General features: G+C 37.0%; 2 protein-coding genes across 2 annotated transcripts; one reads left to right on the top strand and one right to left on the bottom strand.

Annotated features, from left to right (window-relative positions):
• Smp_177110 (hypothetical protein) lies at positions 1–11,412 on the bottom strand (the record flags this gene model as incomplete). The annotated part of the gene is made up of 3 exons (XM_018799804.1): positions 1–61; positions 2,522–2,595; positions 11,302–11,412. The coding sequence occupies 3 exons, from the start codon at positions 11,410–11,412 to the stop codon at positions 1–3; spliced, it is 246 nt and encodes an 81-aa protein (XP_018651557.1).
• Positions 11,413–15,091: 3,679 nt separating this feature from the next.
• On the top strand, positions 15,092–16,948 carry Smp_177100 (hypothetical protein; the record flags this gene model as incomplete). Its single annotated transcript, XM_018799803.1, has 3 exons — positions 15,092–15,143; positions 15,904–16,057; positions 16,873–16,948. 3 exons carry the CDS (start codon positions 15,092–15,094, stop codon positions 16,946–16,948), a joined length of 282 nt encoding a protein of 93 aa, XP_018651556.1.
• Between the last annotated feature and the right edge of the window lie 9,679 nt (positions 16,949–26,627).

Below are 26,627 nucleotides of genomic sequence, written 5' to 3'. Positions count from 1 at the left end.
TTATTCTGGTCTCCTGGATCTTAAACCTTTTGATGGATTTTTAATCCAAATTCCACATGTGCTTGAAATAATCAATAAAATGAAATCATATAATTAATACCAATCCAGATTTATCAATTGGATATAGCTGAATTTCTTAAAGAAATTGTTTTATTTATGTATTTAAACACATAAATATTGGTACAAAGAGGTACCAGATATATATGCACCGCACAAATCTCATTCGATTTGTGTGAGGGCTGGGATACTGCTCAGGTGACCAAACTGAAGCAGGTGGTTTACTTAGGGGGCCACACCCGGAAGGAGCCTATGACCTAAATGTCCGATCCACAAGGTAGTGAAGCATCGTAAGGAGATGCAGTCCCATGGTAGCCGATGACTAACGACTGGTTCATACGCCATATGTTCCGTCAGGAAACTGGATCCCATGTGCACCATTGGTTTGGAATGAGGATTTTCCAACTCCTCTAGGTGAACATTCCGTGTCCACCAACCCGGTTAAAGCACCGGACATTCTCTTTTCATCCTGTCAATTTTGTAAACAACAGTAATGCCACTGTGAGAAGGCAGTGAGTAGGACTTCACTGACAGAGGCTATATACGCGTGGCTATGTGAGAGCTTTTCGAGAGGGAGAGCTGACTCTCTCCACTCTCAGCCGTACCAAGGCATTTGGGGGCACGGAAATTATTTACTCTACTTGCAATCTAACTCTAATCATTCAGTTTGGTAATCAGGGAAATTTTTATATTTCTATCTAACTCTCACTAATTCGTTAATGTTTATTAAAATTGTGTAACTGGAACACAAGAGTTACTAAATCTAAAATGCTGGTGTTTTTCTGGAGATAACTTACCCCTAATTAACTGATTGTGAACAAGTGATATCACGTTATACTGTAAAGTTGCAGCGGTTTATCTGTTCTATCTTGAATAGTTCCGTTATTCTAGTTTGTAATAACAATCACTATGATTATAAGCAAAGATGAATAGTGGCTAGCAGTGGAATCCAGGACTCGCGTTTTGTCCTATTTGGGACTCGTCAGCTGGATGTTCATGCATCTTTGCTTATAATGCTTGTGAATTAAGGCTATATCGAGGCAATACGCACAGTATGCACATATGGCTAATAAGAGACTGACCAGTTGCAGTCCTAAACTTCAATGGGAAGATACAAACAAACAATACTAAGTGAATTTAATCACTATGATTGTCTCTCTAATTAATAGCAACTGTTTATTTCTACACAATTTCAAGATGATAAAGCTGAAATTGTTATTATGTAACGAGAGTCGTTAGCTTGCTTGTGTCATTCATTGGAATACTCAAAAATCCTCAAGTTTTCCGGGTAATATGTAAGATCTTGTTATAATCCTTTATTGGAGTCATGTTAGCATAAATCGGGGATTATAAAACAATATGAATTGTTCTTTCTGATAAAGTACATATGAATTGTATTCAGAAAAAAGTACTCCTATGAAACTGATCATATTTTTGATTGTTGTTTATGGCGTGATCCATAATACTCGTTTCGCCATTATTGGGACTTACCCATTGTATATATTTTGATTTCTGTGTCAGTGTTCAAATTTTGGGTAAAACACAATATCTATTGCTTCAACCATCGAAAGGAGGTAATAAGTTATGATAACCATCCTATTGCTTAAGCGATTGATGGTGGTACGGATGGAAAGAATATTAGGAAGTGAACGTTGTAGTATGTTATGAATGAAGAGAGTTCGAATGATGTTATATGTGTAAGGTCTATTGTTTGAGTAGTGGTTATTCTTGATGGACCAGAAGAGCCTTATAAACCTGGAACTTTGGTGAACTTCTAAAGGGCAGCTTCTGGGGAACGGTATCACACAACCTTTTCTGTAGTTTAATCCAGATCTTACCGCCAGCAGTAGAAATACGTTAGGATGGGTTAGGTGTGACTTATTTTGAGATGACTTCCTCTAGACCTTCATCCTATTGTTATAAGATAGGATTTCTGGGGATACTGGTTATCCGAGAAAAATAGATTAGTCCTACCATGTCATCTATAAGGTTTGTTTCTCGGGTTTGAAGTAGGACGAAACGCGCGTCCTGGATCCCTCTGCTAGCCACCGTCCATCTTTGCTTATCGTTATACAAATGTTTGACGGAATATCTAAATCTATGTTAAACTGTATTCTCTATGTAGATATAATTACACAAATAGTTTACATTACTAATTGGAAGTGGATTTTTGTTATACTGTGCATGTTACACGTTAAGTTTTAATTCATGTTGTCTATTCAAACAGCAAATGGTAATTCTTAATGTTGTAATCGTATATCATACAAAACGATTGATTTTTACGCAATGTGTTCCCTCAGGATCCTGGAGCCCATGTACACCATTGGTTTGGAATCAGGGTTTTCCAACTGCCCTGGGTGGACTTTCCGTGTTCACCAACCCGGTTAAAGCGCCGGACATGAAATAGACTATTTTCTTTGATAAAAAAATACTCTGTATTCATTTAGCAACTAAATAAACTTACTCAGTTACATTACGGTAACCAGATTTTGTTTGAATTTCAACATCAGTAGGTCGTTTAAAATCAATAATTGTTGCACATATATCATCTTTAATGATTAATGTTAAATTGTGTATTAAATAAAAATCTAATTTTTCAAATTCTGTATACATATTATCTAATTATGTAAAATACAAAATAGATAAAAGGATAAAAAGGGAAATAACGGTTAACATAAGATTACTACTTATGAATAATCAATAAATTGATTATTAATGAATGATTATTACTTTTTATATATAAGGGTTACATTATCAAAATTTGTGTATAATCAGTTGAACTACTTTAAACTATATCAGTAGTTTAGTTCTTTTTTGAGAAAAAAGAAAGCGATTAGATTAAGTTATGTAGCTCATATTTATCAATTATAGACATCTATTGTGAACTCTAAACAATTATTGAACAACACCAAGATCAGAATTTTCAATACAAATGTTAAGAAAGTTCTAATATATGGAGTGAAAACTTAGAGAACTAAGAAAGCAATCATCCAAAAGATATAAGTGTTTATTAACAGTTGTCTATGCAAAACACTTCTGATCCGTTGGTCAGACACTATCACGAACAACCTACTGTGGGAGAGAACAAACAAGATTCCATCCAGTGGAGGAAGAAATCAGAAAGAAGAGCTGGAAGTGGATAGGACACACACTGAGGAAATCACCCAACTGCGCCACAAGACAATCCCTCATTTGGAATCCCGAAGGCCAAAGGAGAAGAGGAAAACCAAAAAACACATCACGTCGAGAAATGGAGACAGACATGAGAAGAATGAACAAAAACTGGATAGAACTAGAAAGGAAAGTGAATGAAAGAGTGAGTGTGTTGAAGAATGGTGGTTGGTGGCCTATGCTTCATTAGGAATAACAGGCGGAAGTAAGTATGTAAGTGTTGTGATTAAGATCAATTTCGTCTAAAGAAAATTAAGGTATCATTTTAACCAATAACAATCAACCTAGCATATGTATAAATTTTGTCGGCTGATCATAGCACATGTTCTGTTGAGTATGGGATCAAAAACACGATTTTTGTCTAGCTTTCATATTATTTACTCTTTAACAGGATTCAAAGAAAATGCAGCACAGATATAATTGAAGAAGACTCGAAATTGCTGACTGACTCACTTGTCTCAAATAGCTATCCACGAAAGTTTATAAATAGGTGAAAGAGTCAATCAACACGAAAACCCCTCGTTCATTCTGTTCCGAAGAAAACAGTTTTTCTCTTTACCATTTAGAGGTGAATATAACAGTATGAATTTAAGACAGATACTACAAGTAGTCAAAAAGAAAACCTATTACGCTGCTAAAATGGCTGTGTTTGAAAGGGCTAAGCTCATGATTCCAAACAGACCGAGATAATGAACGAAAGATTCCGTCACATACCATAGCATTTACCAATTTACACGTTTGTGTGGGCGCACATATATGAGATCAAGGATTATAGATCATGTGTCTAGAGGCTTTCAAAACCAGTTAGCTTCAAATACTCAGGTGAACATGGGAAGTAGAACACTATGTTGATCAATGGCAAATTTTATTTATTTTATTTAGTTAAACACAAATATTGGTACAAAAAAGCACCAGATAAATATGCGTCTCACAAATCTCATTCGATTTGTGTGAGGGCTGGGATACTGCTCAGGTGCCCAGACTGAAGCAGGTGGTTTACTTAGGGGGCCACACCCGGAGCCTTTGACCTGAATATCTAGTCCACAAGGCAGTGGAGCATCGTGAGGAGATGCAGTCACATGGTAGCCGGTGACCAACAATTGATTCATTCGCCATTTGTTCCTTCAAGATACTGGAGCCCATGTGCACCATTGGTTTGGGATGAGGGTTTTTCAACTCCTCTAGGTGAACATTCCGTGTCCACCAACCCGGTTAAAGCACCGGACATTCTCTTTTCATCCTGTCAATTTTGTAAACAACAGTAATGCCACTGTGAGAAGGCAGTGAGTAGGACTTCACTGACAGAGGCTATATACGCGTGGCTATGTGAGAGCTTTTCGAGAGGGAGAGCTGACTCTCTCCACTCTCGACCGTACCAGGGCATTTGGGGGCGATCAATGGCAAAGCACATAATTGAATCAGGGCTCAGAATCGACATCAATATAGCTTTTAAAACGTTGCATAAAAATCGTCAAAGATGAATTCTTAGGTTTATAGAAGCTTTGTCTAATCGTAAATTTACCTCCCCCCTTATGTGTGCAGAACAATTTGTCATAACCTTGAATTTGCCCTGTAATCCTTAAGTCATTTAATGACTTAGGATAATGCAACGATTTCCTATTCTTTGTATACAATGTTGATTTCTTTTCTCTCTCCTTTGTTTATAATTATTACTCAATCTTAACAGTTGAATTCATGAGTCAATTGAAACTAGACCACTATGGAAAACCTGGAAGCACTGGAAGGCCGTTTCCTCCTATTGTGGGACTCCTCAGCAGTGCGCATCCACAATCCCAACTCGCGAGATTCAAATTCAAGACCTAACAGTCTAGCGCGCGAGCGCTTAACCTCTAGACCACTGAGCCGACTGGCATCCAACGGTGTTAATGTCTAACTTCAACTAATCTACGAAATTGAGCAACCGTCCACCGTTGTTTTCAGTGAGTTACTATCTCACAAGAGACTTGGTTGAACTCCAAAGGTCACTGCTTCTCATTTAATTGACGTTTATTAATTTTCACATAAAACTCCTTGACAAGTATATGTGTGACCAGATTGTTCGAAATTTATAGTGTAAATACATCAACATTTTTCAGATCAACCCCATCTTCTTATTGTTCTATCGAAATTTATAAGAGGGACTAATTGCTTTAAGTACTCAGTCTTTTGACCATTTAGTTTATAAAAATAAGAACCACATATTTCTAGAGATTGAAACTAAACTGTGATTAACGGTTATCTAATTCAGTTTAGACAATGTACCTCATTTCCTAATGATTTTGAACAAAGCCTGATCTACAGAACGTTATTATCGAACATTGGTTGCAGTCAGAGAAATATTGAGAATTAAAAAAAAAAATCATGAACTTGTTTCGAGACGGGGATTTCAGAATTCTAGTAAGAACTCACGACCTGTAGTCAATCAGCTACAACGTAGGACCAGGCACACATATACATCGGTCCAAGTTTCCATACCTCATTAGTACAACAAGATGAACACCGAATTCATAGTAGTTAATTTAATGGTGGTAATATATAAAAGATAGGTTGTATATAAGGATATAGTATAGGAAGAAAGACAGATATGAAGCAATTTTAATCTCACCGTCTAAGGGAAGATAAAGAGTGTATACACCTACGCCATTCTGATCGTTTCTGAGCCATGTCACCTACAGTCTCCAACCATTGGTTACGATAGTCATGAGAACCCCAACCAAGTAGTTTGCATCTACAAACATGGTTCAGACTAGAAGTTAGTGACTTCAATCTCTGATGCCACGTTTTCGTTTGGCCGTCCCTAACTTTCTTCCAACCATCCCCTACACTAGTCAGCATAGCGCGTCGTGGTAACCAGTGGTTGGGCATGCGTAATATTTGGCCCAACCATCTCAGTCGATTAACATTCATGACCTCATCAACTGATTTACCATCATTCCCTAATATGACCTGTAGAGTCTTCAGAAGAAATTAATAGTGTTTGTATTAGATGATAATCAAGCTATATTTCGGATAAATTGCAATTGAATGTTTCTACATAATATATGCAATTTAACATGACTTCATATCTTCAATATAGTGCTAGATGTATTCATAGAATAGCTCAACTACATTATTCCAAACATTTGTAAAATCTTGTTTCTTAATGGTTTTCTTGCTGATGTTTGTTATTTCGATAAAAATCTTTGATCATTAACTAGAAGGTATTTCCTTCAACCTTATTGGATATATAAGTTGGAAGAATAGTAGGAGTGTTATTTTTGACGGACATCTGAACGTTTTAAAGTATTGTAACACTGATAATCGATTTATTTAAAAAAACAAGATTTATTATAGACCGATATCAGAGTCTTCTGTTAGAATTGAGTAATAATATCAGGATGTTTGTGATGCGTTTCTACCCCTCTAAATGTAAATTGTTACTCCAGGACTGGTCTGCGTCAACACCTGAACTAAGGATAGGGAGTGAAGTAGTCGAATGCATCGACAACTTCATTTATCTTGGAAGTCTGATCAGCCCTAATGGGTTGGTGTCTGAAGAAATCTCTGCACGGATTCAAAAAGCTCGTTTGGCTTTTACCAACTTACGTCACTTATGGCGAAGACGAGATATCTGTCTATTAATTAAGGGACGAGTATACTGCACAGCAGTTCGCTCTGTTCTACTTTACGGCTGCGAAACATGGCTATTAAGAGTAGAAGATACTCGTAGGTTACTAGTATTTGACCACAGATGTTTTAGAAATATTGCTCACATCTGCTGGGATAACCGGGTAAGTAATAGTGAGGTTAGATGCAGAGTACCAGGGAATGATAATGGTAAATCAGTTGATGAGGTCATGAATGTTAATCGACTGAGATGGTTGGGCCAAATATTACGCATGCCCAACCACTGGTTACCACGACGCGCTATGCTGACTAGTGTAGGGGATGGTTGGAAGAAAGTTAGGGACGGCCAAACGAAAACGTGGCATCAGAGATTGAAGTCACTAACTTCTAGTCTGAACCATGTTTGTAGATGCAAACTACTTGGTTGGGGTTCTCATGACTATCGTAACCAATGGTTGGAGACTGTAGGTGACATGGCTCAGAAACGATCAGAATGGCGTAGGTGTATACACTCTTTATCTTCCCTTAGACGGTGAGATTAAAATTGCTTCATATCTGTCTTTCTTCCTATACTATATCCTTATATACAACCTATCTTTTATATATTATCACCACTAAATTAACTACTTCTTTGAGTTTGATGTTCATCTTGTTGTGCTAATGAGGTATGGAAATTCGGACCGATGTACATATGTGCCTGGTCCTACGTTGTATCTGATTGACTGACTGACTGACTAACTGATAGACCGATATCATTTGAGAATTTAATAAAACACCAAGTCTACGTTTTCAGCACATTATTAAATTTAGTCATTGAACTGTAATACAATCATCAGCATTAATCCAGTTCGGTCGGTCGGAAAAATGCTTTAGTCACCGTTAAGCATCCCAGCTCATTACTACTACAACTTTAGTTTATCTTTGAGAATGGCGTTATCATCAATTAACTGAATGGTATCATATCTGTTACTTAATTTGTCTTTTAATTTTTGACATTTTTTTTTACAAAGGATGAGTTAAGTTGTGGAAAGATTAGTTTCAAAAGTCAGTGATGTACCGAAAGAGGTCACTTTGAACTTCAGGTAGTCGAACTCGCTTAACGTTGCAGATAAGACTGATTAGTATACAATAAATAAGACTTAAAGACAATTTTCTATCTGACGAAATCATTTACTTAAGCTGTACACTCGTATACATAGTTATATGGAAAATATATATAAGACGGTGGTTGGAGGTGGTCAACAGGAAACCCTGGAACCGGGTTTCGTACTACTTGGCACTCGTCAGCATGGTTTACCTGTAATCTTTAGGGAACTAGTGCTCCCTGACGGATTCGACCCCGTGTCACTCAGCTTCACAGTCAAAGACGTTACCACTGAACTATCCGGGCCGCGACTGACCTCCTGCGTATATAGCCTCTCCCACGGAAGTCCTACTCACTGCCTTCTCGTGACATTAGTGTTGTTTACAAAATTGAGAGGACGAAAGGCGATTGTCCGACGCTTTAACCGGGTTGGTGGACACGGATAGTCCACTTAGGGGAATTGGAAAACCCTGATCCCAAACCAATGGTGCACATGGGCTCCAGTATCCTGAGGGAACAAATGGCGTATGAACCAATTATTGGTCACCGGCTACCATGGGACCGCATCTCCTCACGTTGCTCCACTGACTTGTGAATCAGACATTTAGGTGGAAAGCTCCCGGTGTGGCCCCTTAAGAAAACCACCTGTTTCGGTTTGGGCACCTAGGCAGTATCACAGCCTTCACACAAATCGAATGAGATTTGTGTGGTGCATATATATCTGATGCCTCTTTGTACCAATATTTATGTGTTTAAATAAATAAATAAATAAAATAAGATGTAACATTAAGCTTCTCATAAATGATCTCTACTTTCAATAATACAGAAATTATGTTTACTTATTTTTTTAGTATAATAGTTTTGATGTTTGAAGACTTTTTTATCAGAAGAGGTTTTTGTTGGAGATTTTAGTAATTTTATAGTTGAATTCATGATTCAATTGTAGTTAGATCACCATGGAAAACCTGGAAGCACTGGACGGGCGTTTCCTCCTATTAGAGGACTCCTCGTCAGTGCGCATCCATGATCCTGCCTCTCGAGATTCAAACGACCATCCAATGCTTTTACGTTTTTCATGGTGGTCTATCTTCAAATAAAAGATCTTCAAATGAATGTCAGCAATTTGTTTGTATGTGTGTGTATGTTTATAAATGATCTAATTGTTTTTTATGAGCAAGAAATCAACTATAGAATTATGAAAATCTCCACAAAACCACCTTCTGATAATAAACATATGCTCACTAGTAACTAGCTTCAAGAGGTATTTCCTGGAGTTCTAGTGAGAAGCAGTGACCAGTGGAGCTCAACCCGGTCTGTTGCGAGATAGTAACTCACTGAAGACAATGGTGTAATTGTCGCTCAATTTCGTGGGTTGGTTGAAGTTAGACATTAACACCGTTGGTTGTCAGTCGGCTCAGTGGTCTAGTTGTTAAGCGCTCGCACGCGAGACCGATAGGTCCTAGGTTCGAATCTCGCGAGTCGGGATCGTGGATGCGCACTGCCATCCAGTGCTTCCAAGTTTTCCATTATGGTCTAGTTTTAATTAACTCATGAATTCAACTATAAAATTACTAAAATCTCCACAAAATCCCCTTCTGTAGTTTGTCTTCTTTGTCAATTAAACTCCTAAACTGAACTTAAATTATTCACTATTTCAGTTATGTATATACTTCTTTAATATTAAACAAATTTAATATACTCACTTAACAAAACAGACTAAATTCAGTAATCCCTTCTTTACCATGATTCTATTTATCTAATAGTTATTATATATAACCTGGACACATAGTCGATTGTCAATGTTAAACAATTTCATTTTTAAATTGATTAACTACTTAATTGATTACTTAATAAATTGGACAATTATGAAATGGGGAAAATATGTATTAGATTGACAAGACTAGTTATGTTCTTATTCATTATCTAGTTTTGACAAGATTTATTTGATAGATCTTAGAAGAAAAAATCAAAGTTAGTTGACCTTTTAGCAGAGGTAAAGTAAAGATCTATTACCAGGACAATTATTTGAATGAGAACAGTTCAAACAATCTAATATCTTTTATATTTAATATTATTAAATATAATAAACTGATTATGTTTGTAAACTGGGATGGATTGTAAGCAAAGATGGATAGTGGCTAGAAGTGGAATCTACGACGAGCTCCACTTCGTCCTATTTGGAACTTGTCAACTGGATATACCTGCATCTCAGAGTTGATGTTCACTCTGGGACTCGAACTCGGTACCGTTCGCTTCAAACGTCATCGCGTTGTTCACTTAGCTACTGAGTCTTGGTAAAGCAAGAGCAGCATATTTACAACTGAAGAACATCTGGAACTCAAAATAGTTATCAGCCAACACCAAGATCAGAATTTTCAATACAAATATTAAGATAGTTCTACTGTATGGGGCGGAAACTTGGAGAACTATGAAAGCAATCATCCAGAAGGTATAAGTGTTTATTAACAGTTGTCTACGCAAGATACTTCGGATCCGTTGGCCAGACGCTATCAGAAACAAGCTACTGTGGGAGAGAACAGACCAGATTCCATCCAGTGGAGGAAGAAATCAGTAAGAAGCGGTGGAAGTGGATAGGACACACATTGGGGAAAGCAGTCAACTGCATCACAAGACAAGTCCTCACATGGGATCCTGAAGGCCAAGGGAGAAGAGGAAGACTGGCGAACACATTACGTCGAGAAATGGAGACAGACATGAGAATAATGAACAAAAATTGGATAGAACTAGAAAAGAAGGCCAATGACAGAGTGGGTTGGAGAATGCTGGCTGGCGGCCTATGCTTCATTAGGAGTAACAGGCGTAAGTAAGTAAGTAAGTACTGAGTCCTGGATTCCACTGCTAGTCACTACCCATCTTTGCTTACAATGCTTGTGTTTTAGGGCTATATCGAGGAAATACACACAGTATGCACATATGCTAATAAGAGACAGATCAATGGCAGTCCTAAAAATCAATGGGAAGATTCAAACAAACAATACCATGGGATGGATTCTGTAATAATTATTAGCAGAATACATTATTATTATTATTATTATTATTATTACAGTCCGGCTCCATATTGTTTTACGGCTGTGAAATACATTCAACAAAGTGACTGATGTTATACATATATCTAGTCCTTCAGTACTGATTAAATGTTATCAATCAAGCTGAAATGTGGTTATCAATTTTAAGTGTTTCAACGTCAAGCGAACTATATTGAAATATTATGTAATTCGAGGTAGTCAATAAAAGCTCTGGACAAAGGGTTCCGTGACATTTGACATTCGTCAGTAAGGCTTTCTTGCAATCCTAAAAAAACTGATGCCTACATTGAAACATAAATAGGACGTTATCTTTGGTGTATTTGAGTCACAACTAACCTCACGATGGATACAGGTATCATCAATCCCATCAGGATTGTAAGCAGTCCTTGATGATTTATGCCGAATAGCAGGAAATCTGTATGTTTTCTGTTGATTACCTCTAACCATTTATCAATCGACAGAAGTAAAAGACTTATGTATACGGTAACTATTTATTCATAAGCGTATTCAAATCAGTACTAGGTTATGAGATTGAACCACTTAATGAGTAATACTGAGGTGGAATGCTAGGCAGAAATTGCTAATCGATTGATGATGCTAAAAATTGTCATCGACTGAATCAGTTAGAATACGTATTACGTTAGCTTATTCACTCTCTACCCCGACTCTATTGTTGAATGAGATAGAAGTAGTTAACAAAAAGTAAGATGTACAAAGACGAATACGTCATATCACTCCATAAGATATCAGTATACTCAGTTCAGTAGTCATATCTTTTGGTTGATGATGTAGAGCGCAATAGCCCCAAATATTTCACATTGATGCAGATGTATTCACTCTCTAAATTTTTAGCTGTATCATTCCTAAACATCCATTCTGCTACATAATTTGCTCCACCTTTGTACTGTAGCTCTGATTATTAACCTATAGTTGCATTTAATATTATTTTCGCTTTTATTACCTTTGATCGAGTTGGCCACCTGTACGGTTTGGCAACTCTGATTCATAAAGGTTCTTGGCAGTTCCTGTTGAGGATAACAGATGCTTTTGGTATCGATAACATTATCACTAATTCTTTTCAAGACCATATCTTAAAATAACCAAAAGGGCTACACTAGAAGTTGATCTAAGTTATCACCAGGTAGAAAAGTGTAAACATATATTGAGTTCACGTAATTTTCGGTTAAAGTTTATAAGCTTGCCACAAAATAATAATGATCGTATGTACTACTTTGGATACTTATTACCAACTTTCTACTCCCGTTATCATCCATGTATAAACGGAGATCAAAGAAATTCAATCAAATCCACAATCGTTGAATGACTATTCTTGTCAATCAAATCACCTAAATTTGCTTTACAACATCACTACAGGAAGAAAAAATTAACAGAATGAAAAGCAATTATCCAAATAACAGTTGTATGATTGACAGAAGGAATGACTAAACGTAGGAAAATACTATCTACGAGGAAGGAATGAATCCAAAGGGTTAAAGGTATGAAATGTTATAATATAATATGAGTTAAGGGATGAAAATGGTTGAGTTCATCTGCCCCACTGATACCAATTTTTACCCATGTCTCTCAACCTCTTAAACAATTGATCATGGATATAACGCTAACTTAGGTCAGCCAGTCTGCATTTATCAACATGAATAAGTCCATTGGTTAATGACTCCATGATCCGATGCCTTGTATTGGTTTGGTCACAGTTAGTTGTCTTCCATTCTATTTCTATCCCGATCGAAAAATACGCGTCACGGTAAATACTAGTCGGATATTCGTATCACAGGTCCCACCCACTACAATCTATGAGCGTTTGCAGTTTCATCAATCAATTTGTCGTCTTTATGTTATACTCTCTACCTAAACTTAGAATTGTTCGATCGTATGTCCCAATTTAATCAACTAATCCTTTAAAGATACATATGAATAAATACATGCAATGTACGTATATCCTGTACTTTCATAGACCATGTTTCACAGTAATATAAACAGACTGGTGTTCAATAAATTAACTAATCCATTAGGTAAAAGTTAACATATTTGATTAGTTGCGATTCTTAACTTTGAAAATGAGTAGTGTATCGGCTTATTTTCACTAAAATGTAGTTAATAAAGACTAAACAGTAATGTTCACTTAGTATTGGTTGTTTGAATCTTCCCATTGATGTTTAGGACTGAAACTGGTCAATCTCGAATTGGTATATATGCATACTGTGCGTATTGCCTCGATATAGCCTTAACTCACGGGCATTGTAAGGAAAGATGGATAGTGGCTAGCAGTGGAATCCAGGATGAGCGTTTCTTCCTATTTGGGACTCGTCAGCTAATTGTACCTGCATCTCAGAGTTGATGTTCACTCTAGGACTCCAGCCCAGTACCGTTCGTTTCAAACACCATCGCATTATCCACTCGGCCACTGAGTCCTGATAGTCACTTGTTTAGGCATTGGAGTGAAGTTTAAATTCACTTAGTATTGTTTGTTTGAATCTTCCCATCGATGTGTTAGGACTGCAACTGGTCAATCTCTAATTGGCATATATGCATACTGTGCGTATTGCCTTGATATAGACTAAATTCACAAGCATGGTAAGCAAAGATGGATATATTAACACAATACATTTCGAACAATCTGGTCACACATATATTACTTAAGAACATTTATATGTAATACTAAAAGGTCCACTAGAATGGATATGGAGGTAATAAGAGACAAGGATAATGAGGAAAGTAATAATATACAAACAATTTGAAATCCCATCACTCTGGATAATAAGCTAATAATACCAGAGTAGGTTTAAGGTAAGAACAAACCGTATTTGAATGCACAAAGTATGTTTGAATTTTCATATGGATATGACTCCAATAAAACCCTTAGTATACGCCCTTTTACACTTTTTTTACAACCCCACAAAATCCATGTTAAGATCAATATTATGATCTGTTTCAACTAAGTATCTGGCAATAGAGGATGATGGATATTTACCCTCGACTAATATTGGGTCAATTGATTCAATTTATTTCTTCAACTATTGTTAATATCAGAAGGGGGTTTTATGGAGATTTTAGTCATTTTATGGTTGAAATCATCAATCAAATGAATCTAGACCACCATTGAAAACCTAGAGAAGTCCCACAGTAGGACAAAACGATCGTCCAATGCTTCCAGGTTTTCCATGATGGTCTATCTTCAATTGATTTATGATTTCAACTATAATATTGTTAATATATCACTTTATATGAGAACTATTCATTTGATTCTTGTGTCAAATAAAAAAAAATCAAATAAATTTGTTATAATTAACATCTAATCAATATTGTTTTCTTCCGTCTTCTTTTTTTTGGGGGGGGGAATGGGAACAAAATCAATCAATTCAGCTGATTGATATCAATCTAATTGGTTAAAATATAATAATTATGAAATTATAAATAATCAACCCTCATATCTATGAAAAAGTTCTACTTGAGAATGTAAATTAAAAGTGTAAATTTTCAATTCTACAATATGTTTATGTTGTTGTTGTTCTTCTTCTTCTTCTCCTCTTCCTTCCTTCCTTCTTCTTCTTCATCTTCTTATCCTTCTTCCTCTTCTCATCATTCTTCTTCTTCTTCCTCTTCTTCTCCTTCTTCTTCCTCTTCTTCTTCTTCTTCTTCTTCTTTGTCTTCTTCTCCTTCTCCTCTTCCTCCTCCTCCTCCTTCTTCTTCTTCTTTTTCTTCCTCTCCTTCTTCTTCCTCTTCTTCTTCTTCTTCTTCTCCTCTTCCTTCCTTCTTCTTCTTCTTCATCTTCTTATCCTTCTTCCTCTTCTCATCATTCTTCTTCTTCTTCCTCTTCTTCTTCTTCTTCTTCCTCTTCTTCTTCTTCTTCCTCTTCTTCTTCTTCCTCTTCTTCTTCTTCTTCCTCCTCTTCTTCTTCTTCCTCTTCTTCTCCTCCTTCTTCTTCTTCTTCTTTGTCTTCTTCTCCTTCTCCTCTTCCTCCTCCTCCCCCTTCTTCTTCTTCTTCTTCTTCTCCTTCTTCTTTTTCTTCTTCTTGTACTTTTTTATCTAATAATTAATATTTTCTATATTTTAGATAAGAAAAATGATTCGTTTATCATTGATATGTTTAACTTTCATTAGCTTGATAATGGCCAACAAGCCGAGAAGTTTTAATGCTCCATTTATAATCAACACAAATGGTGAGTATCAAGTAATATACAGAGTAGTTAATAAGAATGAATAAAGAATATTCTTTTTAGGTTTTACAATTATACATATCCAAATTAATAATCTACAAAATTGGTCAGGTCTAAGAGAGAGTTCATCATTTAAATTTGTAATAATTGAATTAAGGATTGTTTGTCATATCACTTCTATCTACAAATCTTTGCTTAATTCGTATAATCAGAAGAGGGTTTTGTGGAGATTTTAGTATTTTTATAGTTGAAATCATGAGCTAGACCACCATGAAAAACCTGGAAGCACTAGACGGCCGTTTTGTCCTATTGTGGGACTCCTCAGCAGTGTGCATCCACGATCTCGCACTTGCGAGTTTCGAACCCAGGACCTACCAGTCTCGCACTCGAACTCTTAACAACTAGACCACTGAGCCGGCCGGCATCCAACGGTGTTAATGTCTAACTTCAACCAATCCACGATTTTGAGAAACCGTTCACCAATTGTCTGGCGCGAGACTGATCGGTCCTGGGTTCTAATCTCGTGAGTGTAGGATCGTGGATGCGCACTGATGAAGAGTCCCAAAATAGGACAAAAAAGCCGTCCAGTGCTTTCAGGTTTTCCATGGTGGTCTAGCTTCAATGGACTCATGATTTCAACTATAAAAGTAGTGTTGAAATTTCTAATGAAGAATCAATCAAGTTGATTACTTAAAAAGCAATTCAGTAGTTGATATCAAATTTATATTAATTCCTTTTCTACCTTTCTTTTTTGAATACATAGGTTCCATGGTGTTAAATATTAATGGATATAATTATACTTTAAATGATAAATTGAATTTAAAAGTGGAAGATGGAATATGCGATACTGATATTGACTTTTCTAGACCAAATGAAAAAGAGAAAAAGGATAAAAAAGGAATTCGTATAATGACAGTGTAAGTTATAAGATCCATAATGAATATTTAAATTCATTTAGTATTGGTTGTTTGAATCTTCTCATCGATGTGTTAGAACTGCAACTGGTCAGTCTCTAATTGGCATATGTGCATACTGTGCGTATTGCGAAAGGTAATGGGTTCGAGTCCCAGAGTGAACATCAACTCTGAGATGCAAGTACATCCAGCTGACGAGTGCCAAATAGGACGAAACGCTCGTCCTGGATTCCACTGCTAGGCACTATCCATCTCTGCTTTCCATAATGAATATTTGTTACTGAGTAGGGAAATTGTAAAGGTGTTATGTAGCCTGAGCTAAATGGTTAGTCATGGAGTTTTTATTCACATTCTGGACAGCATCATCACATAACACAATACCCTTAGAAACCGTAGTTTATGTATTGAACTAATTAATATTGGTATTGAATAAACAACCGGGTCTGTTGTGAGATAATAATTCACTGAAGACAATGGTGGATGTACCGCTCAATTTCGTGAATCGGTTGAAGTTAGGTATTAACACCGTTGGATACCAGCTGACCCACTGGTCTAGAGGTTAAGCGCTCGAGAGGGAGACTGATAGATCCTGGGTTCGAATCGCGTGAGTCGGGATTGTGGATGCGCATTGCTGAGGAGTCCCACAATAGGACGAAACAGCCATGCAGTGCTTCCAGATTTTCCATGGTAATCTAGCTTCAATGGACTTATGATCTCAACCACTGAAATCTAAAATTCTGTTAAATAAAATGTATTTAATTCATCGCTTAATTACTTTTGAGCATTTTGAAAATATACTTTTTATTTTTCTTCTTAAGGGCATGTGAAAGGGAGACTGAAGATGATGACAGTACAGAAAGCGCAGAAACAATGACTACAACGGTCAAGAAATAAGAACTTCTTTTCTGAGATGAAAGTTGTCATTTAGTTACTTCTACATTATCATCTTTGTTGTAAAACTACATTTTCTGGCTGCCATTAGCATAAACTATTCATAAGAAGAAATAAAATGTTTTCATACTCAATGACTTTTCGTTGTATTCCTTTCATAGTAAATGTCATTTGCCCTTGTCCAATACAGAATCGCTTTTGTTCACCTTCTTGCTAAGTATACTACAATTACGAAATTATAATAGGCTGAATGAAATTCGGCTTCAAGAACTCAGAAACCGGTAAAAGTTGTTAGCGTTGTGAATAACGAGTTCCAAGGAGCATGGAACTTGGGTCGGCGGTTTCCTGTAGACTACCTCTGACCACCTAATATATCAACATAAATCACGTGACGTCAAGTCACTTAGACTAATAGCCACACTGCAAGTCGATCAATAGAATTCTAAAAACGTCTTGAAGGACTTGGTGATCATGAAATTGGTCACTACCCAGTGACCAACTAGTTGCGAATCATTATTCCAAAGTAGCGAATTTTATATTGCACACTACTTCGGTAATGTAATTGTATGATGGGTGAAGAGTTAAATATTCACCATTCTCTATATCAGAGGTGAACCGGTTATATCTGAGCAGAGATATATGTGGGTGAATTAAATGCTAAACATCTAACAAGTACTACAGTGAGCGAAGACTTAGTAGGGATAACAAATTTATTGCTTAATACAAAATTACAGTTCTTTCATAAAATATGAGAACTATACATTAAATACTTCATTTGGAAATCCCCCATCAATTGTCCTTTCAATCCTTCTTGATTCTTCTAATTCCCAATTCCTTTGTGTTACCCTTCCTGTTTACTTCAGTGCAATCTTTACAATCTTTCGACAAGCATTCCATTTCTGTTTGGTGTTACTTACTACTTATATCGATAGACATACGTAGCATACACCACAACACGATTGAACTAACTGTTTAATAGATTTCAACTCGAAAATTAATTTAGATATCACTCATCAATCTTAAAGATGACTCTGTTCAAACATTCAATTCATCAAATGGGAAATAAACTGGGCTTAAGAAGCATTGCATGAATTAGCGTGTTACAATAAACAGGACAAACATTACTCAGTCAAAAATTCACTTACTCATCCGACATCAAAATAAACTCTCAAAATTGTATTTCAGTTTAATCAGAATTGATGCATATGGCAGCTGATGATAAAGTTTCACTTCACTTACTTTCCGGCCTAAAAATGTACTATACATATTGTGACATAATCAAGTATTCTTTAGTGGAATAGTCGAGTCATTGTACCGTTTGTATGGATAAATGTATTTTAATAGTGATGTTTAGCGTTTTTTTAGCGAGTTAGTTTTATACGGGATAGGGTCGCTAACCTCATGTCCAACCCTTCCCCTTTATCCGGGCTTGGGACCGGCAGTAACCCCCGGAGGGGCTACATGCGGAGTTTCGAAGATTAACTAGGTGATAGTAAATTAAAAACACTATTTTTTGTATGCTAAATAATTATGAACCAACACAGTTATGAACAGGAATTTTATTTGATTAGTGTAATGCTGAATTCATTAATCATGTTGATCTTCTGAGAGGAGATGTTACGAAGTGTCAAACATACGAGTATGATCATTTCGCAGATTGACTAATCTTGTTGAAACTTAGAAACAATCCCTTCATTGATTGAACGTTATATCTATTTTTGAATATCCATATACGTTACTGAACATACTGATTTATTAACCATTATTAAGCATTGTCAATATTCATAAAGGGATAGCAAATGATCGAAAATACAGACGTTTAATGTAGTCTAGGTCATGAAGTTTTTGAGGGAATAACGTTCTTAATCATAAAATTCAAACGCCACAAATTTTTATGCCTTCTAATTAGTTCAGGAATGTAGAAATCACTGAAGTAGTAGTGATAACTCCCTTCTTAAATAAAGTTTTTGGATATAGTAAAAGAATCCACGTGCAAACAACATACAATATTGGTATAAATTACACTTTAACGTGTAAAGACATTTACTTCGCCTATAATTGTTCTAGAGTTACTGGTGGCCTAAAACCCGGCTGAAGGAGGGTTAGGCATAGGGTCAGCAACCGCATCCAGTAAAAACGACCTTGCTAAAGGAACAATAACCACAATAAACATATTAAACCATCTAAACTGTGCTCTGGGAGTTGAAGAATCTCCATTCAGAAGAATTGTGATACCTCATGGTGCAAGCCAATATTGTTTGGAAGTCACTAGGCCGATGTCCCTTCTAGCAGTCAGAGCAACAATTATTATAGATACATAGAATGTTCGGACAATGTGAGAGACTTGGAAGACCAGTCAAATAGCTACAGAAATGAGGAGATACAAATAAGTGGTGCCGGGAATAAGTGAGACGCATCGAATTCAAGCTGGACAGAAAATGATAGATTCGGCAGACATGTTGCTGTATTGTCGTCGTGAAGAAGTAAATGTTCGGAACCCTTCAGGGGTTGTTCTGATGCTGTCCAAAGAAGCACGTAATGCACTTATAGGATGGAAATCTCATGGATCCAGGATCATCAAAGTATCTTCCAAAAGAAAGATAGAGGAAATCACAATGAATATTATCCAGCGTTATGCGTCAACCAATGATAGCAACGATGACGACAGAGATCAGTTTTACGAGAGGCTGCAGTCGATCAAAACGAAGTGTTCATAAAAGTAGCCAACCATCTTGATGAGTGACTTAAACTCCAAAGTCAGAATATACAACACTGGGTATGAATATATCATGGGATGACAAGGACTGGGAGAATAGACTGAAAATGGCGAGAAATTTACAAGTTTATGTGTACTCAACGAAATGAACATAGGTAGCACAATATTCTCCCGCAAACATACACAAAAAGCTACATGGGTCCTACCGGATTCTTAAGAAGTCAAAAACTTATTTTTGTTATGACTATTCATAATTATATACTGTTGACCGGTATATAATTAAGATAATAAACTATATCTGTGTTTGTAATCATGTCAATCAGTTGGTGCGTTTCGAAACAGTATAGTGCAGGTTGTAAAGCTGTTGATAAATTATTTCCTTATGAGTATATACGTAACTCCATCTGAAGAACCTCTGGGGTTACTGCCGGTCCCAAACCCGGATAAAGGAGGAGGGTTGGGCATAGGGTTAGCGACTCCATCCCGTAAAAACGCTAACCAGAAAAATTTATTCAAACCATTTATCCTTTACCCTGAGAGTCAGAAGTTCTTCATTTAGAAGAGTTATAACTCCTCATGGTGAAAGCCGAGTTCCTTCGGGAGTCACAAGGCTGATGCCCCTTCTGACAACCAGAGCAACCATTAATTTAGGTATATGGAATTTTTGTACAGTGTGGGAGACCGGGCAGCATCATTGATGAACACGGTGGATCAGATGCAGATGTGAGGGCGCGGATCGGCAAAGCAAGAGCAACTGAAAAACATCTGGAGCTCAAAACAATTGTCAACCAACACCAAGGTTAGAATTTTCAATACAAATGTCAAGACAGTTCTACTGTATGGGGCGGAGACGTAGAGAACTACGAAAGCCATTATCCAGAAGATACAAGTGTTCATCAACAGCTGTCTACGCAAGATACTTCGGATCCGATGGCCAGACACTATCAGCAACGAGTTACTGTGGGAGAGAACAAACCAGATTCCAGCAGAAGAAGAAATCAGGAAGAAGCGCTGGAAGTGGATTGGGCACACTTTGAGGAAATCACCTGATTGCGTCACAAGGCAAGATCTCACATGGAATCCTGAAGGTCAAAGGAGAAGAGGAAGACCAAAGAACACATTACGCCGAGAAATTGAGACAGACATGAGAAGAATGAACAAGAACTGGATAGAACTAGAAAAGGAAGCCCAGGACAGAGTGGGTTGGAGAAAGCTGGTCGGCGGCCTATGCTCCATTGGGAGTAACAGGCGTAAGTAAGTAAGTAAGTAAGTAAGTAAGTAAGTAAGTGGGAGACCGGGAGAGCCATCATCCAGAAGATACAAGTGTTTATTAACAGTTGTCTACGAAAAATACTTAGAATCCGTTGGCCGAGCACTATCACCAACAACCTACTTTGGGAGAGAACAAACCAGATTCCATCCAGTGGAGGAAAACGTCAGGAAGAAGCGCTGGAAGTGGATATGACACACATTGAGGAAAGCGTCCAACTGCGCCACAAGGCAATCCCTCACATGGAATCCTGAAGGCCAAAGGAGAAGAGGAAGACCAAAGAACACATGACGTCGAGAAATGGAGGCAGACATGAGAATAATGAACAACAACTAGATAGAACTAGAAAGGAAGGCCCAGGACAGAGTGACTTGAAGAATGGTAGTTGGTGGCCTATGCTTCACTTCTACTGGAAGTTTGTGCTGATGATATCGTTCAGAAGGACGATGAAAGCTCCACAACCAAACCATCCAGCTCAGAGAACAAACCTACATCAAAATCACCCACCTGAGCTACAAATCTTCTGGAAGCACAAGACGGCCGTTTCGTCCCATTGGATTTTACTGCTAGCCCCTATCCATCTTTGCTCATAACCATTGGCTTCGTTTTAGCAACTGTTCATCTTATTGGACGAGATGGGATTAAATATATATTTACACAAAAAATATACAAATCACCATGATGTAAACAGTATTCAGTGATACATGTGATGTGTCTTGCTAAAACTCTAATAAGCGTGTCTAACACTACCAATGATAGATAATCAGTTCCCTTTTAGGAAACCATATTCATATAGGTGTCTTTATTCACTTGGCCTTGTCGAAAGTATTTATCATAGCATGATGAACATCTGAGAGTTTACTCCGCACAAAGTTAGTAGTCATTCACTACACGAAGACTTTCCAAAAATATTATTTGTCGCCAGTTGAGAAAGTTTCATTAACAATCTGAAACATACATTCTTACTTTCTAACACTACAGTATTAGAAAATGAAACGGGATTATCCAACCTATCAGTTAGATATCCAAAATGATTATGTTCATAATAAGCACTTGACTAATCTATCATATTCAGGTCGTGAGGGGTTTATCTCAATATTATCATTATTTCACAAGTATTGGACAATGAAAAGATTCAAACACTTGCAAATGAACAATAAGACTTCATCCCAGTTGAACAAGCTGATGACTATCGGTACTCAGTAGCTCAGTAGAAAACATATTGAGTAATTGAAACGATAGGAACTAAGTTCGAGTATCTGTGTGTGAAAGTCAACACTAAGATTCAGGAGTATCCGAATTCACAGTCCAAGATGGAACGGAATGCACGTCTTTAATTCCATTACTAATCAACCATCTTTGTACCAATCACTTTCACTGATGTCATCACAGGAGAAAACTAAATATTCCCATACATTTATTCTGTGGACAAAACAGATGAATTAAACTCGTATCAGAATATACGATAATTACTACTAAACTTTACTGCCAAGATCGTTATCTATGTCCTGACATCTGAGAAATGTTTATCATTAATATAGCATCAATTCATGTTAACCATATTTATCATTCAACCTTGTTTAAATTACTGATAAATGATTCTACTATGGGACATGATATCGGATCCTATTGTATTCTATTCTATTTGTATTTTTTGTGTACAGATGAACACTGATTTAGTAATTATACAAGGATTACACCAAGTATCACTACTTGTAAAATCTATTTGTATTATGATTAGATTACTAGATAAAAGTTCAACGAAAAAAAGTAGTATTGAATGAGAAACAAAGATTGAACATTTCCTCACTAGTTTTAATAGTTGAGATCATGAGTCAATTAAAACTGAACCACCATGGAAAACCTGGAAGCACTGGATAACCGTTTCGTTCTATTGTGGGACTTCTCAGCAGTGCGCCTCCACGATTCCGCCACGCGAGATTCCAACTCAGGACCTATTAGTATCGCGCTCGAACGCCTAACATCTAGATCACTGAGCCGGCATCCGATGGTGTAGATATCTAACTCCAACCAATCCACGAAGTTGAGCGACCGTTCTTCAATTGTCTTCAATGAGTTGCTATCTCAATACAGACGTGGTTTGAACTCCACTGGTCACTGCTTCTCCCTAGAACTCCTAGATTTACCTCTCGAAGTCAGTCGCTAGTGCTCTAGCGCGAGACTGGTAGATTCTGATTTCGAATCTCGCGAGGTGAGGTCGTGGATGCGCACTTCTGAAGAGTCCCACAATAGAACGAAACGACCGTCTAGTGCTTCCAGGTTTTCCCTGGTGGTCTAGCTTCAATTGACTCAAACTTTCAACTATGAATATACTAAATCTCTACAAAAACCCCTTCTGATAGATATGTAATTCATTCATATAATAAGAAAAGAACAAAAAGAGAAAAATTTTTACATTTTGACACTGACAAAATTGACAAACATATCTATCTATCTATTTATATTATTAGAAAATTAATTAATATTGACAAAATGGTCAATAATGAAGAATTTAGTTATTTACTTATTTAATATAAATACTACTAATAAAAAAATTAATCCAAGTTTAAATAATACGAAGGCGAAACATGTAAGAATATTCATTTTTCATTTGATTATTGTTTTCACTGAAGAGGCAGTTTATATTGAGTTACGAAACATCAGAAGATCTAATCTCGCACTACTGAGAAGTCCCATAATAGGACAAAATGACTATCTAGTGCTTCTAGGTTTTCCATGGTGGTCTACCTTCAGTTGATTCATGATCTCAACTATTAAAATTAATATAATATCCACAAAACCACCTTCTGATATTAATCAACATTTGCTCATTAGTGACTGGCTTCAAGAGGTATTTCCTAGAGTTCTAGTGAGATGTAGTGACAAGTGGAGTTCAACCCGGTCTGTTGTGAGATAGTAACTCACTGAAGGCAATAGTAGATGTCTCACTCAATTTTGTGGATTGGTTGAAGTTAGACATTAACACTGTTTGATGCCGGCCGGCTCAGTGGTCTAGATGTTAAGCGTTCGCACGCGAGACTGATAGTTCCTGGATTCGAATTTCGCGAGTCGTTTTTGTGGATGCGCATTGTTGAGAAGTCCCACAATAGGACAAAACGGCCGTCCAGTACTTCCAGGTTTTCGATGGTGGTCTAGCTTCGATTGACTTATGATCTCAACTATTAAAATTACTATAATATCCATAAAAACCCCTTTCTAATATTTAATATTTCCTTTTTTAACAGAATAAATATGTTATATCGAATTATTCTACTCTTCACATTATTATTTGACTTATCAATAACTAAAGAGATTGATGTTTATAAACTACCATTTGTAATCAGTAAAAGTGGTAAGTCCATTAATGAGTTTACTGTTCTCATTTAATAAAGTTCTTAGTATTGCTTTCTGTGTTATATATAGTTTAAAGTATTAAAGAGCTATTCAAAGTAAATTCATGATAAATTCAAACATTTTTCAAACATGAAACTTTGAGTTCACTTGGTATTTTGTTTGTTTGAATATTTCCATGGATTTTTAGGACTGAAACTGGTCAGTTTCTAATTGGCATATGTGCATACTGTGCGTATTGCCTCGATATAGCCTTAATTCACAAGCATGGTAAGCAGAGATGGATAGTGGCTAACAGTGGAATTCAGTTTGACGCGCGTTTCGTCCTATTTGAGACTCATCAGCTGGATGTACCTGCATCTCAGAGTTGATGTTAACTCTGGGACTCGAACCCAGTACCTTTCACTTCAAACGCTGTTGCGTTATCCACTTAACTACTAAGATGCAGGTACATCCAGCTGACAAGTCCCAAATAGGATGAAACGCGCGTCAAACTGAATTCCACTGTTAGCCACTATCCATCTCTGCTTACCATGCTTGTGAATTAAGGCTATATCGAGGCAATACGCACAGTATGCATATATGCCAATTAGAAACTGACCAGTTGCAGTCCTAAATACATCAATGGGAAGATCCAAACAAACAATACTAAGTAAATTTCAACTTCACCCCATTGCACAAGCAAGTGACTATCAGGACTCAGTGGCCGAGTGGATAACGCGATGGCGTTTGAAGCGAAAGGTACAATTTCGTATCGCGAGATTTAAAACCAGGACCTATCAGTCTCGCGCCGGAGCACTTAACCGATAGACCACTGAGCCGCCATCCGATGGTGTTTATGTCTAACTGTAACCAATCCTGGTGGTCTAGCTTCAATTGACTCATGCTTTCAACTATTAATTAATCACTATTTGATATCAAATTTTCAGAGGCAAATACATTAGTAGAATTTCGTTTCGTTATCGTGAAGATACTTGTTAAATTCCATATGTCAAAAACATCTTAAGAACCATTAGTCCATGTAACTTTATCAATCATTATAAATAATGAGTCAATCAGTAATTCAAGTGATTACAGCTGGAAAAACCCCATCTTGTCGGAACCAATTGATAAGTCTTGTTGATTGAACGCTATACTCGGATCCTAAGCTCGTCTTGTACCCCAAGCTAGAACTACACAGCGACCTGAAGACGAGAGAAAAGGCACAAAATATGCGGAAAGCACTTTACTCCAAAGGTTCATTTATGTACAGAAAATATAGGGTTTTTATAGTATTTTAAAAGTCCTTGAGTTTTCCTGAAAATTCTAGAATACTACTAAACATAGTAGCAGTGTAGTAATCAGCCAATCAGAACCTCTACATGTGACTTTTCATTTTCGCTGTTACTAACAAAGCTTCTAATCAAACGCTGATCGGATTAAATGCTCCTTAATGTTTCCTGAGCTTGTCATGTCTATTGAGGGAAATTTTCAGGATCATCCCAACACCAATTATTTGATCATAATAACTGTATCTAATTCTACTATTGTGTGTACTACTGATATCAACAGATATAAGTAGTATATATCACTAATCAAAAATGGAATGGCTGGCGTCAGAAGGTTTAGAAAATCTAAGAGAAGTAAACGACAACAGAGAATGATTGGTATGGAGACAAAGAAATAACAAAGTCTTAGACAATTGATGAATATTTTGTAAATGAGGTATTTACTATATGGTTTTAAGATTTCCGCCCCCAAATGCCCTGGTATGGCCGAGAGTGGGGAGAGTCCGCTCTCCCTCTTCAAATGCTCTCACACGGCCACGCTTATATAGCCTCTGACAGGGAAGTCCTACTCACTGCCTTCTCACAGTGGCATTACTATTGTTTACAAAATTGAGAGGACGAAAAGCGAATTTCCGGTGCTTTAACCGGGTTGGTGGATACGGGAAGTCCACCTAAGGGAGTTGGAAAAGCCTGATTTCAAACCAATGGTTCACATGGGCTCCAGTATCCTGAGGGAACAAATGGCGTATGAATCAATCCTTGGTCACCGGCTACCATGGGACTGCATCTCCTCGCGATGCTCCACTGCCTTATGGATCAGATCTTTAGGTCAAAGGCTCCGGGTGTGGCTCCCTAAGAAAACCACCTGCTTCAGTTTGGGCACTCGAGCAGTATCACAGCCCTCACACAAATCGAATGAGATTCGTGCGACGCATATATATCTGGTGCTTGCTTGTACCAATATTTATGTGTTTAAATAAATAAATAAATGAAATCTTGGATTTTACGTAGCAATTCTGTATACATTTAGTTGTCCCTACTAGTGTTCACTTTTCACTAATACTATCTTTATTTAGG

This window comes from Schistosoma mansoni, chromosome 3, assembly GCF_000237925.1.
Source record: "Schistosoma mansoni strain Puerto Rico chromosome 3, complete genome".
Taxonomy (NCBI): Eukaryota; Metazoa; Platyhelminthes; class Trematoda; order Strigeidida; family Schistosomatidae; genus Schistosoma; species Schistosoma mansoni.
Note: the sequence above shows the minus strand (reverse complement) of the source record. Positions and strands in the feature narration are given on the sequence as shown.